This window comes from Suricata suricatta, chromosome 4 (genome assembly GCF_006229205.1).
Source record: "Suricata suricatta isolate VVHF042 chromosome 4, meerkat_22Aug2017_6uvM2_HiC, whole genome shotgun sequence".
Taxonomy (NCBI): Eukaryota; Metazoa; Chordata; class Mammalia; order Carnivora; family Herpestidae; genus Suricata; species Suricata suricatta.
In genome coordinates this window covers 140,140,248-140,155,387 of record NC_043703.1, presented here as the reverse complement: position 1 = coordinate 140,155,387, position 15,140 = coordinate 140,140,248, and the positions used below count along the sequence as shown (strand labels likewise).

The 15,140-nt window shown below is 37.0% G+C and overlaps 1 protein-coding gene across 3 annotated transcripts in view; it reads left to right on the top strand.

The window, feature by feature from the left end:
* The window catches only part of SLC30A6 (solute carrier family 30 member 6), a 42,840-nt gene that overhangs the window by 971 nt on the left and 26,729 nt on the right, over positions 1 to 15,140 (top strand). Inside the window, exons 1-5 of one of the 3 annotated variants that reach the window (XM_029937987.1) lie at positions 4,465 to 4,481; positions 8,144 to 8,173; positions 8,635 to 8,719; positions 10,238 to 10,280; positions 11,224 to 11,289. In XM_029937987.1, the coding sequence (XP_029793847.1) occupies positions 8,692 to 8,719; positions 10,238 to 10,280; positions 11,224 to 11,289 (137 nt within the window). In that variant the 5' untranslated portion in view covers positions 4,465 to 4,481; positions 8,144 to 8,173; positions 8,635 to 8,691. Of the gene's footprint in view, positions 1 to 3,790; positions 3,878 to 4,464; positions 4,482 to 8,143; positions 8,174 to 8,634; positions 8,720 to 10,237; positions 10,281 to 11,223; positions 11,290 to 15,140 lie in introns of those variants that run through there. The other 2 variants (XM_029937986.1, XM_029937988.1) reach the window with 2 other exon arrangements.

Sequence of the window (15,140 nt, the reverse complement as noted above, 5' to 3'; positions counted from 1 at the left end):
CAGAAAGTGGGTAAAAGTTTACTTTTGGGGGGCTAACCAAATAGCTTTCCAGCTCCTTTCTTCAAAATACTCACCACTGTGTAGCCAGAATTAAATTTATAAAATATGAGCATGCCACTCCCTTGTTCAATTGTTTAAAATCCTTCCTTTCCCCACCCCCAATAATCCTCAAGATAAAGTCCTGGTTGGCACAGCTTAGCAACCTGTTGACAAGCCTCTTTTTGCATATACATATATTCATTTTCCAGTCACAGTCACCAGCTTGCAGATCATGCTGTAAGGATTAGGCTTTTGCACCTGACTTGTACATGCTGTTCTCCTGCAGAAATCATTCATCTCTCCTCCTCATCATCAGTGTAATCTTTACGTGTCCTTAGTCTCTTTCATGAGCCTTTCTGCCCTGTCTCCACGTTCTGTTTGGTGCCTCCTTTGTGCCTCCTTTGTGCTCCCGTGATAACTTGGTGCTAATTACCAAGGACATCAGTAGCCCTTAGCAGACTGTTAAAATTGTGTATTGGGGTTAAAGTTGTGTATTTCCACTTCCTACACTGTAAGCTCTTTGAGAGCAGAACCTCTGTATTCACTCTGGTATTCCCAGAGCCTTGTAACAGTGCCTGGCCCAGAAGAGGTTTATCAATAAAAACCTATTGTATAAGACACCAACTAAATATCTATGGCTGGCATCAATAGTAATACGGGAAAATAGTAGCATTTAAAGTTTATTTTTAAAGTTTTGGGGAAAAAAGGTTTTATGAGTCATTCATATTTTGTTAAGGTGTTATATGCAAAGCACAGTGCTATCTTAGAAAATGTAAAGGAAATCAGCCCTTGTCATTAGTGAAGTTACTGAAAAGTTAACTTCAGTTCGGGGCACCTGGGCGGCTCAGTCGGTTAAGTATCTGACTTAGACTCAGGTCATGATCTCATGGTTGATGGGTTCGAGCCCCACATCCGGGCTCTGTGCTGACAGCTCAGAGCCTGGAGCCTGCTTCGGATTCTGTGTCTCCCTCTCTCTCTGCCCTTCCCCCTCTCATGCTCTGTCTCTGTCTCAAAAATAAGTGAAACATTAAAAAAAAATTAACTTCAGTGCAAGATGACAAGATGAAGGCTATCCTTTGGTTCATTCCAAAGCCAGTGGCATAAAAAAAAAACAGTATAGTTTGAAATGATCTAGGAAGGATGCTTGTAGGTCACCCATGAAACAGTACTTTGTGCCTTACTCCATCACTCTTCATCTACTTTTCATTACTCTCATTTGGGTGAGGAAACAGGTCAGATAACTTGCTAAGTATTACAGGGCTGTTAGGGCTTGGGTTAGACACATCTGGCCTTTTAACTCTAGAGTGTTAGGATCATGAGACAGGGGTACACCAGTTTAGTTGGAGTTGATTCCTACCTGAAGCTGAGGTAAAACTGGAAAGAAACTGAGGCTAGGTCATTTAAAGTATTGAATTTCAGGTTGTAAAATTAGGAGTTTATCTTGATAGCAGTGGAGAGCCGATATAATTTGGAAAAAGTGACATGAACTTAGGATTTTGTGGGCTTTTACCTCTTTTAACAAAGATCAGAATGGCATCAGAAATGGCCCTCTGCCTTTTATAAATCTTATTGTCTCAACCTGAACCTTAAAGTAACTTAAGTAATTTAAAGTGGGATGAAGTTAGAAGATAACAGTAGTAAGCAGAATTTATCTTTGGGACCAAATAACTGACGACATATAACTCTAAGAATAGGGTATATTCACAGAAGTCCTGAGGCATAGGAGCACACGTACTCCAATGTTCATAGCGGCACGTTCTACAATAGCTAAATCATGGAAAGAACCTAAATGTCCATCACCTCATGAATAGATCAAGAAGATGTGGTTTATATATACAATGGAGTATTAGATGGCAATGAGAAAGAATGAAATCTGGCCATTTGTAGGAAAGTGGATGGACCTCGAGGGTGTCATGCTAAGCGAAATAAGTCAGGCAGAGAAGGACAGATACCATATGTTTGCACTCATAGGTCTAACAGGAGAAATCTAACAGAGGACCATAGGGAGGAGAAGGGGGAAAGAGAGTTGGGGAGAGAGAGGGATGCAAAACCTGAGAGATTATTGAATACTGAAAACGAACCGAAGGTGGAAGGGGGGGGAAGAGGCGGTGGTCATGGAGGAGGCCACTTGTGGGGAAGAGCATTGGGTGTTATATGGAAACCAATTTGACAATAAACTATTATCAAAAAAAAGAATAGGTTATATCCATTAACATTAAGATTCATTAGCATTTCAAATGAAAATAGCGTATTGTTTTTTTCACCTGAATTAGCTTAGCCAAGGCTTCGAGTTAAACACACACTGGTCTTTATTTGGATAGCAAAATCAGTAGCACTTTGTTCCAATGCTTTATATTGTAAAGTATGTTTTACTTAAACATTTTTTATTATGGAAATTTTCAAACACAAGAAAGTAGAATATAATGGGCCCCCAGGTACCTATCACTTGGCCTCAACAGTTATCAACATTCTGGTTTTTTATGCGAGGTTTCTAGTGCTCAACCTTATTTTTTGCCTTTTTTGAGTCGCAACCTAATGTAACTAATGACATGTCTGCATTTTGAAGAATGGGATATGTCTTTTTTTTTTTTTAAATAACTGCTGAGATGTTCACGATGCTAACTGTGGGAAAATCATTCCTGTGCTGGAGTTGAATCTGAAAGTTTTCCTCACTTTAAATCTGTAAACATTCAGTTCCACTGCTTTCTGTGGAATTTGAGTGTTTAAGTCAAATCAGCCAGTAGTAATGAGGTAGAAATATAGTGTGGTTGTTATGGTGATCATGGCCTTACCATCTAGGAAAGCATTTTGCTAAAATTAAAAACCAAATAAATATTTAAGTACATGGCACTTAGCAATCAAATTATTGTATATGACCCACTGAAAATTGTGAAAGACTTTTTTTTTTTAACCCCTAGAAACAGTACTTTGCTTTTGGAATAATAATTAAAAGTTCTTTTTTCCACAATTTGTCTTTCCTTCCCAGGGTTGTCTTTGCTTTGTTTTTTTTTATAGGGTATTATACTCCCAAGAAAGTGATGAAATTATGCATCCATAAATTTCTTTAAGTACTCTATAGTTTTAATTTTAACAGAGTAAAAAACCAGACTCAGAAATATAGTAAGGATTCAACTTAATTTTTCTAAAAATGCATGTATTGCGTAGCTTATATTTTCTCCTGCTGATGTTGGATACTGCTTTAATCACAAAATAATTTCCATATGTGCTTAAACTCTCCTTTCTGTTAAGGTTTCCTATACTTGAGTTACAAATTCTAGTCTCCAGGTACATTTCTTCTCTTGGTAACCACACTGTCATGCCTTCTCTCTACTGGACCCATACTGTGAACTAACAGGTCCAGGCTAGGCTGGATGCTAGATACTTTGCCCGAGAGAGAACCTCTTGATTAGGTGAATGTAATATTTTATTTCCAGCAGAGCTGTTTGGCAGATGGTTTGCTTTTCTGGTTCAAAATTACCTAATCTTTTTAAAAATAAAAGAGTGTAGTCTGGAGGTAAAACGCCTGGGTTTGAATTTCTGCTCAGCCAATTGTTAGCAGTGTGCCCTTGGACAAGTTATTATAGATTATAGATTATTTTGAGAATTAAATAAGAAAATACTTGTGAAGTATTTAGAATAATTGCTTGCCACATACTGAGCATTCAGTAAATGTTGTTACTATTATATTGCATCACAGGATATGAAAAAGATTACATGCTTAAATACTGATTTATTTTTGTTTATTTTAAAGGGGACAATTCATCTATTTAGAAAACCACAAAGATCTTTTTTTGGCAAGTTATTTCAGGAATTCAGACTTGTAGCAGCTGACCGAAGGGTAAGTTATTTATTAACTATTTTTAATCATTGCACAGACAACATAAAGACATTGAAAAAGGTAGTTTTTAAGGCACATAAAATTACTCTTGGTCCCACCACACTGTTTGTGTTTTTAAGTAAACTCTACACCCAGTGTGGGGTTTAAACTCAACAACCCTGAGATCAAGAACCACATTCTCCACTGACTGAGCCAGCCTGATGCCCCCACCACCTTATTTTCATTTTTTTTATGTTGGATGAGTAAAAAACATTTTTTAACTTATCTCTATGCCCCATGTGGGGCTCGAACCAACAACCCCAAGAGTTGCATGCTCTACCAACTGAGTGAGCCAGGCACCCCTGAATAAGCAAATTTTTATAGAAGTATAGTACTTTGATACACAGTTGTTTGCTTGGGAGGAAGCTAAGCTTCAGTTAAGGTTTTTATTTTAGTTCTAATGAGTGTTAAAGAAAAATTATTTTGTGATTGCCTTTTATTTGCATCACAACTATTTTTATTTTTTGCCTTTTTTTTTTTTTTAACAAATCTAGTGGATGTAGTTTGAAGCCATGTTTTCTCATTTTTAGTGTATGGAAGGAAAAATAACTTACGCTTTGAGACTGTAAGTAAAAAGATAATTGGTTTGATCTGAGGGTTGTGAATTCAAGTAAAAAGATAATTTCTATCCTTTTTGGTCACCAATATAGACCTTCTAGTTTTCTGTTTTCATTGTTCTCATTATTGTGTAAATTAAACTATCAACTCCCTGAAGACAGTATCTGTCTCTTATTTTGTCCACTTTTTAATAAAAGTATAAAATAAGCATTCAATAAATATGTGAAGAATTTTAAATAAACCTAGCTTCTTTGGAACATAAGTAAACCAGTGATATGGGCCATGTATTGTGATACTCGATTAGAGGCTTCTGTTCTTTGTTTCTTATCACTGTATCTTCTGTTTGCTAAAACCTTGGAATATAGTCAGAACTCATTAATTCTAATATTTGAAAGTAGTATACGGCTGTGGTTGTTAAACTTGAAGAGCCAAAAGTAGGAGGTTTGTCTGCTGTTTGCGTATCTAGGCCATTTAGGATGACCTTGTTGATGCAAATCAACTATGTTACAGAAGTGAATAGGAAATTCTTGAACCATATACTTTATTGAAGCACAGTACACCACAGAATTGGTAGTAGGAACAAAATTGATCTAGGAATACCTGCATTGTACAGATAATCTCTATCATAATTTAAATCTTACAATACATACCCTAGCTCACCTCTTTTTATTACTACTCCTATCTTAGTTCTTGGTAATTTCTTATAAGGAAGATCCTTACCTCTCAGTTCCTTACTTCCTTACCACAAATAATCTTGTCGTACATCCCTTCCAACTATCTACTCCTATGATCATACCACAGACATTATCATTTATAATAGCTAAAACTATTGTCCCATTTTCAAGCATTTCACTCTTAGTTACCATCTCTTGTCTTTCCAGTTCACTCCTTGTATTACCCCAATGCAGGTAATTCTTCAGTCTTACTAGGATCTCTAATCCTTTGACTATGCCATACTTTTTATCTCTCTTATTCTCATTTGCTTACTTATCTAGTTAAGATTCTGTGGTCCATCATTACTGATTTTATGCATATGTCTTAAACTCCTTTTTGCCCTCCTTCCATCTGTCTCTCATCCTCTGATGCTTCCTGCAAATTAAGTCTATTTTCCTCCTACTCTGTAGCTGCATCCAGTTGAATGTAGCCTGAGAGAAACATGGAGACTGGTCTCATTTAATTTTTTTAATGTTTGTTTATTTTTGAAAGGCAGAGACAGAGTGTGAGTAGGGGAGGGGCAGAGAGAGTGGGAGACAGAATCTGAAGCAGGCTCTAGGCTCTGAGCTGTCAGCACAGAGCTGAACATAGGGCTTGAATTCACGAACTGTGAGATCATGACCTGAACTGAAGTCAGATGCTTACCCGACTGAGCCACCCAGACGCTCCGACGACTGGGACTGGTCTCTTTTTAAATTCATGATCCAGTGTGCCATTAGTGCTGCCCATACTGTATTTTTTAGTTCATTCAGTTTTCCATTTTTTAGATGACCGTTTCAATCCATTTTCTTTCACTTCTGTCCTCAGACTTCCAAAACCTTGTACATCCTCACTCTGACCTATTGGTCTTGCTTCCTGTTAAAGGAAAAGTAGTACTCAGGAAACACTTCCACATCCTGTCATCTACCAACACTATCTATGCACTTGTCTCTGTAAACAAACTCATCTTCTATGTAAGGCCAGTGCCTCTACTTGTTGCCTACTCAAAGACAACGTTCCTACGATTGTACCGTCTGTCTCTTGCATCATTGTTCTTCCTTGCATCATTATTACAGGCCATGTCTTCCACTGTTAGCTACTCCCTCATTTCTCTGCTTCCTTTTATAGCAAAACTACTTAAAAGAATTGTCTTTGTCCACTCTACTTCCCACCATTTCACTGATACAGCTTTAACAAAGTAACCTTTCTGTGGCCAAAATCAATGGTCTTTCTCATTTCCCATCTTACTTAACTTTCAATGACATTAGACAAAAATTGGTCACTTCCATAAAGCATTGTTTTCCTTTGGAGTGAAACATCCCTCTTGGTTTTCCTTCTACTTACTTGGCCATTGTTCCTCACTTTCCTCTCATCTTTCTGATCTAGAGCATCCTAGCACTTAGAGTACCAGCCTCTGTTGCTCATGTTCATTACATCTAGGTGACACTTTGACCACAGTATGCAGATGACCCCGTATTTATATCTCAATCTCTAAGTTCTCCCCTCCTTCTAGATTCCTATGTATAATGGCCCTCTCAGCATTTCCACTTGGATAAAATGGCCACTCTGTTCTTCCAGTGCACAGGCCAGAAACCCTGGAGTTGTTCTTACCCCTCTCTCATTCGTCAACCATTTTATAAATAAATCTTGCTAGCTCCATATTTAGTATAATACTCAGAATCTGACTCTTGTAACACTTTCTTAACCAGTTTCAGAGTCACCATTTCGCACATGGATTGTTGTAGTCATGTTCCAAATGGTCTTCCCACTTCTCTCCTTGCCCTTATGCAGTATATTCTACATAGAGAAGCTAGAATGATCTTTTAGAGATGAAAGCTGAGTCACTTTCCATCTCATTTGAAATAAACCCCAGGTCTTTGGCTGGCAAACAAGATACTACTTGACGGAACTCCAGACTCTCTCTCACCTCTCTTCACCTAGCTGTCCTAGACCAGGTACTCTTCTGTCTCAGGGCATTTGCACTGTGGCTCCCATTTTTCGTTCTGATACCTGCATGCTTAGCACCTTTGCCTCTGTAAGATCTCTGGCCACATGTTACCTCACCAAAGGGGTCTTTTCTGACTACCCTGTCTACTGTCTAGTAGAGCAACCTTTCCATGTCTCCCATTACTGTGTTCTTACCCTACCCTCTTTTTACTCAAATATTTGTTGATGAATAGCTTGTTATTTTCAAATTACATGCTTTTATCCTCTTTTTATGACTGTTCTTTAATTCCTGTCCTGACTAGAGCCCATGTCCAGTCATTTCATTAATATCCTGACTATTAGAGTCCCTTGTCCCATTAACCTATCATCCCTACCTATCACCTCTGACATTCCTACTTCACCTGCTTCTCTGGTTTTGTCCCTGGGGCAGGGGAAGCTGTGGAATGCTGTCTACCAAATTCATGCTGGTAATTCTCTTCTCTTTGACTATTTAATATTATTTTCACTGTAACAACTATTCTGCAAATTCTCTTCTGGATTTAAATGCTACTTTACCATATCTCTTAATTTTAGAAAATGGCCTTGTTTCTTCATTTCCAGAGATTTATAGGCTGTTAGCTCTGTGCTGCTGCACTGTACCTTCTTCCTGCCTCATAGTTACTTTGTTCCTTCGGTCACCTTCTATCCTCACTTTTTTGAAAGGAGTTGTTCTTCATTCTAAACCTACATTTTCCATCTGTGTTCTAAAGCCATCCTATCCCACACTTGACCTTTGTAATTCTATCTGTTTAATTTTATACCTACATACAACTCCCTTTTTGCTAATTTCTTTCACTTCTTCATTCATACCATTATAGGTCTCCCTTCTTTGTAGGGAGTATAGTGGAACAAAAATTTAAAAAACACTTCACTGGATCTCATATTTTTAGAATGCCCTTTGTCCTTCCTCTGATGAAACCCTAGCTACTTTGAGAGTGTATCCCAGGTCTGTGAACTTCTGAACCACGGTAGCCTTTCCCTCTTTTGCAGTCCTATTTCATCTGACTTCCTGGTGAATAAGTAAGTGCTGCCCTTTTTCGGGGGAGGGGAGGAGTAACTTTATGTTGATATAATTTCAAGCTTACAGAAAAGTCAAAAGATTTGTGTAAGGAACTCCCTTAAGCCCATTACTCAGGTACACCTTTTGCTTTATATTTTGCCCCATTTGCTATCTTTGTCTCTATGTACATATTTGTAGAGACAAAATGATGTTAAAGTAAATGCCTGTTCTTCCCAACTGTTTGAGAGTTTCTATGGCAGAATTTTTTTCTGTTGAAGAATTTCCTCTTCTAGTTTTTAGATTTTTATATATTGTAATAATAAGTTGATTGATGATAATTTTGGTAGATACAGAAAATGTGACACTGACTTTTTGAAGGAAGTTGTGCTTACTCCTTTGTAGAGTATGAATTGCAGCAACTTGAACCAGACCCAGTGAAGTTTATCTGCACTATGCACATAAGAGTGATTTTCTTTTTCAGTCCTGGAAGATACTGCTCTTTGGTGTAATAAACTTAACATGTACTGGCTTCCTGCTTATGTGGTGCAGTTCTACTAACAGTATAGGTATGTCACCATTCTTATTTTTATGGAATTAATTATTAGTTTCACATTTATTATGATTTTTTAAAAAAGTATATCTTTCTTTACATGGAGTATATTATTCTGAAATATAGCTCAAAAGATTTAAATGTGAGAATCTATTTGAAAAGTGTCTTGTAAACTGTACAGTATGGTTTAATTATTAGGCATTATCATTTTTTTATGTTTGTTTATTTTAGAAAGAGAGAAAGACAGAGACAGAGTGTGAGTCGGGGAGGGGCAGACAGAGAGAGGAAGACACAGAATCTGAAACGGGCTCCAGGCTCCAAGTTGTCAGCACAGAGCCCGACGTGGGGCTTGAACTCATGGAGCCCTGTGATCATTATTTGAGCCAAAGTTAGATGCTTAACCAACTAAGCCACCCAGGTGTCCCTTTAAGTTTTAAATTTATTTGAAAAATTGAGATGCCTGTTTGTGACAGACTAGCCCTTCAGTTGATGCACTGTCTGTGCAAGAATTTGAGATTTATGTTTATTGAATTTTCTTTGAAAAGGGATATCTGTAATATTTTTCTTGTTTTTTGACCTCTTATATTTTTATGTATCCTTATTTTCATTGTGCTGTTTGAAGAAATGTATTTAAAATAGGGGGTGCCTGGGTGGCTTAGTTGGTTAAGCATCTGACTTCGGCTCAGGCCATGATCTTGTGGTTTGTGAGTTTAAGCTCCACATCAGGCTCTGTGTTGACACCTTGGAGCCTGGAGCCTGCTTTGGATTCTGTGTCTCCTTTCTCTCCTCGTCCCCAGCTTGCACTCTGTCTCTGTCTCTCTCAAAAAATAAATACTAAAAAAAAATTTTTTTTAAGTATGTATTTAAAATACTATTCAGATGACAGAAGAGGCAAAAAAAAAAAAAAAATTAGGGGAACCTGAATGGCTCGGTTGGTTGAGCTTCTAACTTTGGCTCATGATCTTACAGTTCATGTTTGAGTCACACATGGGGCTCTGTGCTGAAAGCTCAGAGCTTGGAGCCTGCTTCAGATTCTGTGTCTCCCTTGCTCTCTACCCCTCCCCCACTCACACTTTCTCTCTCTCTCTCTCTCTCAAAAATGAACAAACATTAAAAAATTTAAAAAAACAATAAAACTAACAAAAATAAAACTAAAACAAAAATCCAAAAATGATCACAGCAGTTTTGGGTATTTGCTGCTTCATTTTTCCTGATGGAGAAATCAGGTTCTAAAAGTAAGCTATTGTATTTACCTTTTTTAAAATTATTGTTATTTTTAATTAAGTAGGCTACATACCCAGCATGAGGCTTGAACTCATGACCCTGAGATCAAGAGTCACATCCTCTAGCCATTAAGGTGCCTCTGTACTTATCAACTTTGGCTACATATAGTAGTCTAGATAATTGCCAACATAGGATGTTAATTAGTGACTCTTTTTTTTTGGGGTAATGGATACATTGGTGTGAACAATCTTGGTGATTAGCTATATTTCCTGACAGCAACATTTTAATCACTTGTTTTGTTGTTTTGCAGCTTTAACTGCCTATACTTACTTGACCATTTTTGATCTTTTTAGGTAAGTTTTAGATCTCTTCAATGTTCTGAAACTAATAAGGAATTTTTGCCCTGAACTTATAAAGCTTTCTCTACTTAATGTATGTAATAAGTAAAATTATCAAGAATATATATACAAACAAGAACAATTAGGATATTTAGTGGAAGAAATAATCCCATTTCTAGAGAAACAGAAAAGATATATTAAAATGGTAGTTGAGTCAGCTGTGGCCAGAGAGCAGGGTTACGTAAGAACATACCAGTTTCTTCTGTAACCATGTAGATGGGCATCAATAACTAAAGTGAGTGATCCTGAGCTAGGAAGACACCTTTTTGGCTTCTACTTTATAGGACCTTTCATATTGCTGTGTAAGAGTTATAAAATACTTGATATCTTCTAGATTGATGCCACAGGAGTATAACGATGTCTTTTCATCAGTCATCTAACTAAATCTACTTGACTAGTCTAAAACAGATAGTTACCACCTGAATTTCACACTGTAGTAATCTCCACTGGACTTGGAAAATGAATATCCAGAACACTCAGAATGTTGTTAAGATGTTATTAATATTCAGTTTAACTTTTAACAAAGGTTAATGTTTATCAGAGTTAAAATTTATTGTCTGTGGCTAAAGTAAAATATATTACCTTTATTATTACTGTGTCATTGGTGCATGCTCACTTATGGAAGCCATTTAGCATTGATAACTTATTGAGTGGAGAAAGTATGGATTTAGGTTCTATTTATTGACTTGATGTATCCTAGCTTTTTTCAGTTTCTCCACATGTTAAAACTCAGGTAGTAGGTTGCTCGTTGTGATTAGATTACAAATTATTTAAATATTTAGTCTGCAAACACTGATAACTTTCAGCAAACTTAGGAATTTTGGAAACTTAATTTATTTCTGTGTGTTCTCCTCTTGCTCTAGTTCTAAAGCAAACTTTTATTTTCCTTTTTACTTAGTTTAATCACATGTTTGATAAGTTACTGGGTTATGATGAGGAAACCTAACCCTGTCTATTCATTTGGGTAAGTTCAAGTCCTTTTATTTTCTGCTAACTTATGGCTGTTAAAATGGTAGTTGTATTAGGCAGTAAAAGAGCTAGCTAGAATATTTGTAGAAAATAAATGCTGCCTGCTTAGCGGAATGGGGCTTCTATATAGTGAAGTAGATTTAAAAAAGCATCTTCTAAGATGATTCTAGATAAGAAACATGAATATTTAATTTTAAATAGTATTAAAATAAAATGTTCCCATTAAGTTTTTTTTCTATTTTATAAAACAAATATTAATGAAACATTCACATTAAGTTCTTGAGTATTTGGTAATCTCCTAAATTTTAGTTAAAGGGAATACAGAATATTTTCCTATAGGTGTGTCCTGTAAATGTTAGAGTAAATGTGATATACTTTAACATTAATGCAGTGATAGAGATATATTTTTATCTTAAAATTGGATTGGTGATAGCTATAGCTAACAGAATTTGAGATTCTGTTTCTCTAGTTTCAGAAATTAATAAAAGTTGGAAGATATTCCTTTGAATTAGAAGTTTTTGTTAATATATTAGAAAAAATGAGTTTCAGGTTTCAGGAAACAATGTGAAATTAAGTCTGGGGGGATAGAATTTAGATGATGAAGTAATATGGGGACCTTGAGCTTGTCTTGTCCCAAAAATGCAGCTAGATCAGCATCAAGCCATCTTGAACACCTAGGAAGTTGATCTGAGGATTAACACAATAATCTGCATAATTTGAGCTACAGAAGTTGCCAAGAACGTGGTGCAGAGAAGTGAATTGGGGAAGAAAAATCCTGCAGAGGGTAGGGAGTCATTTTTGTGGAGGGAGGACAAAGAGAGAGGAGGAGAGAGAGTGCAGCACATTGGGAACACACTAGAAAAGCACACCTCTTCCCCCAAAAGTAGCGAGAGAGAGAGACAGAGACAGAGAGAGAGAGAGAGAGAAGACACACTCAGGGGACTAGACAAGAAATCTGTTCCCCAAAACCACTGGCAGGGAGAAAGGAGAGGGTTTCAGTGCTGCCAGTGTTCTATAAGCAGTTGAGCACCAAATCTGAAGTTTCACAGCTCACTGTCTGGCAGAGCTCCAGTGAGGAAGTAAGGATTTATTCCTGGGCTGCAGGAAGTGGTACAGTATTCACAAATCAATCAACATGATACATCACACTAATAAAGGATAAGACCCACATGATAATCTCAATAGATGCAAAAAAAATTTTTTTTGACAAAATATAGCATCCTTTCATGATAAAAACCCTCAAGAAAGTAGGTATAGAAAGAACATACCTGAATATCATAAAGGCCATATACAAATGAACCACAGCTAATATCATCCTCAATGGGGAAAAACTGAGAGCTTTACCCCTAAGGTCAGAAACATGTCATTCAACATAGTACTGGAAGTCCTAGCCTTAGCAGTCAGACGATAAAAAGAAATAAAAGGCACCTAAATCAGCAGGGAAGAAGTTACACTTTCATTCTTCACTGACGACCTGATACTCTATGTGGAAAACCTGAAAGACTCTACCCAAAAACTGCTAGAACTGATACATGAATTCTGCAAAGTCGCAGGATATAAAATCAACATACAGAAATCTGTTGCATTTCTATACACCAATAATGAAGCAGTAGAAAGAGAAATCAAAGAATCAGCCCCATTTATAATTGCACCAAAACCATAAAATACTTAGGAATGAACCTAACCAAAGAGGTAAAAAATCAGTACGCTGAAAACTATGGAAACCTTATGAAAGAAGTTGAAGAAGACACATACTAATGGAAAACCATTTCCATACTTATGGATTGGAAGAACAGTTATTGTTAAAATGTCGATGCTACCCAAAGCAATCTATACATTCAATGCAGTCCTTATCAAAATAACACCAGCATTCTTCACAGAGCTACAACAAACAACTCTAAAATTTGTATGGAACCAGAAAAGATCCCAAATTGCAAAGTAACGCTGAAAAAAGAAAACCAAAGCTGGAAGCATCATAATTCCGGACTTCAAGCTGTGTTACAAAGCTATAATCTTCCAGGCAGTATGGTAATGGCACAAAAACAGATATATAGATTAATGGAACAGAATAGAAAACCCAGAAATGGACCCACAAACATATGGCCGACTAATCTTTGACAAAGCAGGAAAGAATATTTAATGGGAAAAAGTCTTTTCAGCAAATGGTGTTGGGAAAGCAGGACAGCAATATGCAGAAGAATGAACCTGGACCACTTTCTTATACCATACACAAAAATAAATTCAAAATAGATGAAAAGCCTAAATGTAAGACAGAAAACCATCAAAATCCTAGAGGAAAGCAGGCAAAAATCTCTTTGACCTTGGTTGCAGCAATTTCTTACTAAACATGTCTCCAGAGACAAGGGAAAACAACAGCAAGAGTGAACTGTTGGGACCTCATCAAGGTAGAAAGCTTCTGTATAGGGAAGGAAAAAATTGACAACACTAAATGACAACTGACAGAATGGGAGAAGATACTTACATATAACATATTGGATAAAGGGTTAGTATCCAAAATCTAAGAAGAGGATATCAAACTTAATACCCAAAAAAACAAATAATCCAGTGAAGGAATAGGCAAAAAAAATTGAATAGACACTTTTCTAAGGAGCTATCCAGGGGCATCTGGGTTACTCAGTTAGTTAAATGTCTGACTTCAGCTCAGGTCATGATATTGCAATTCACAGGTTCGAGCCCCACATTGGACTCTGTGCTGACAGTTCAGAGTCGGAGCTTTCTTCAGATTCTGTGTTTCCTTCTCTATCTGTTCCTCCCCCATTTGAGCTGTGTCTCTCTCAAAAATAAACATTAAAAAAAAAAAGACATCCCGATGGCAAACAGAGACATGAAAAGATGTCAGCATCACTCATCATCAGGGAAATACAAATCAAAATCATGAGATACCACCTCATACCTGTCAAATGGCTAAAATTAACAACTTGGGAAACAATAGACGTTGGCAAGGAGAGGGAAAAAGGACCTTTCTCATGTTGCTGGGAATGCAAACTGGTGCAGGCATTCTAGAAAATAATTTTTGAGGTCCCTCAAAAAATTAAAAATAGAACTACCTTGGGGTTCATCGGTGGCTCAGTCGGTTAGGCATCCGGCTTTGGCTCAGGTCATGATCTCACGGTTTGTGGGTTCGAGCCCCATGTCGGGCTCTGTGCTGACAGCTAGCTCAGAGCCTGGAGCCTGTCTTCGGATTCTCTGTCTCCCTCTCTTTCTGAACCTCCCCTGTTCGTGATGTCTCTCTCTGTCTCTCAAAAATAAATAAAAAACATTAAAAATTAAAAAAAATAGAACTACCTTAAGACCTACCATGTGTAATACTAGCTATTTATCCAAAGGCTACAAAAATACTGATTCAAAGAGGCACATGCATCCTAATGTTTATAGCAATACTATCAACAATAGCTGAATTATGGAAAGAGCCCAAATGTCTGTTTACTGACGAATGGATAAAGAAGATGTGGTGCGTATGTGTGTGTTTGTGTTTGTGCACATGTGTGTGTAAAATGGAATATTAACTTGGTGATCAAAAAGAATGAAGTCTTGCCATTTGCAACAATGTGGATGGAACTAGGGTGTATTGTGCTAGGCGAATTAAGTCAGAGAAAGACAAATATATGATTTCACTCATATGTGGAATATAAGAAACACAATAGATGAACATAAAGGAAAGGAAGGAAAAATAAGACAAAACAGAGGGTGGGGTGCCTGGGTGGCTCAATCAGTTAAGCATCCGACTCTTGATTTGTTTTTTTTTTTTAAGTTAATGTATTTTATTTTGGGTGCCTGGGTGGCTCAGTCGGTTAAGCCTCCAACTTCAGCTCAGGTCAGATCTCA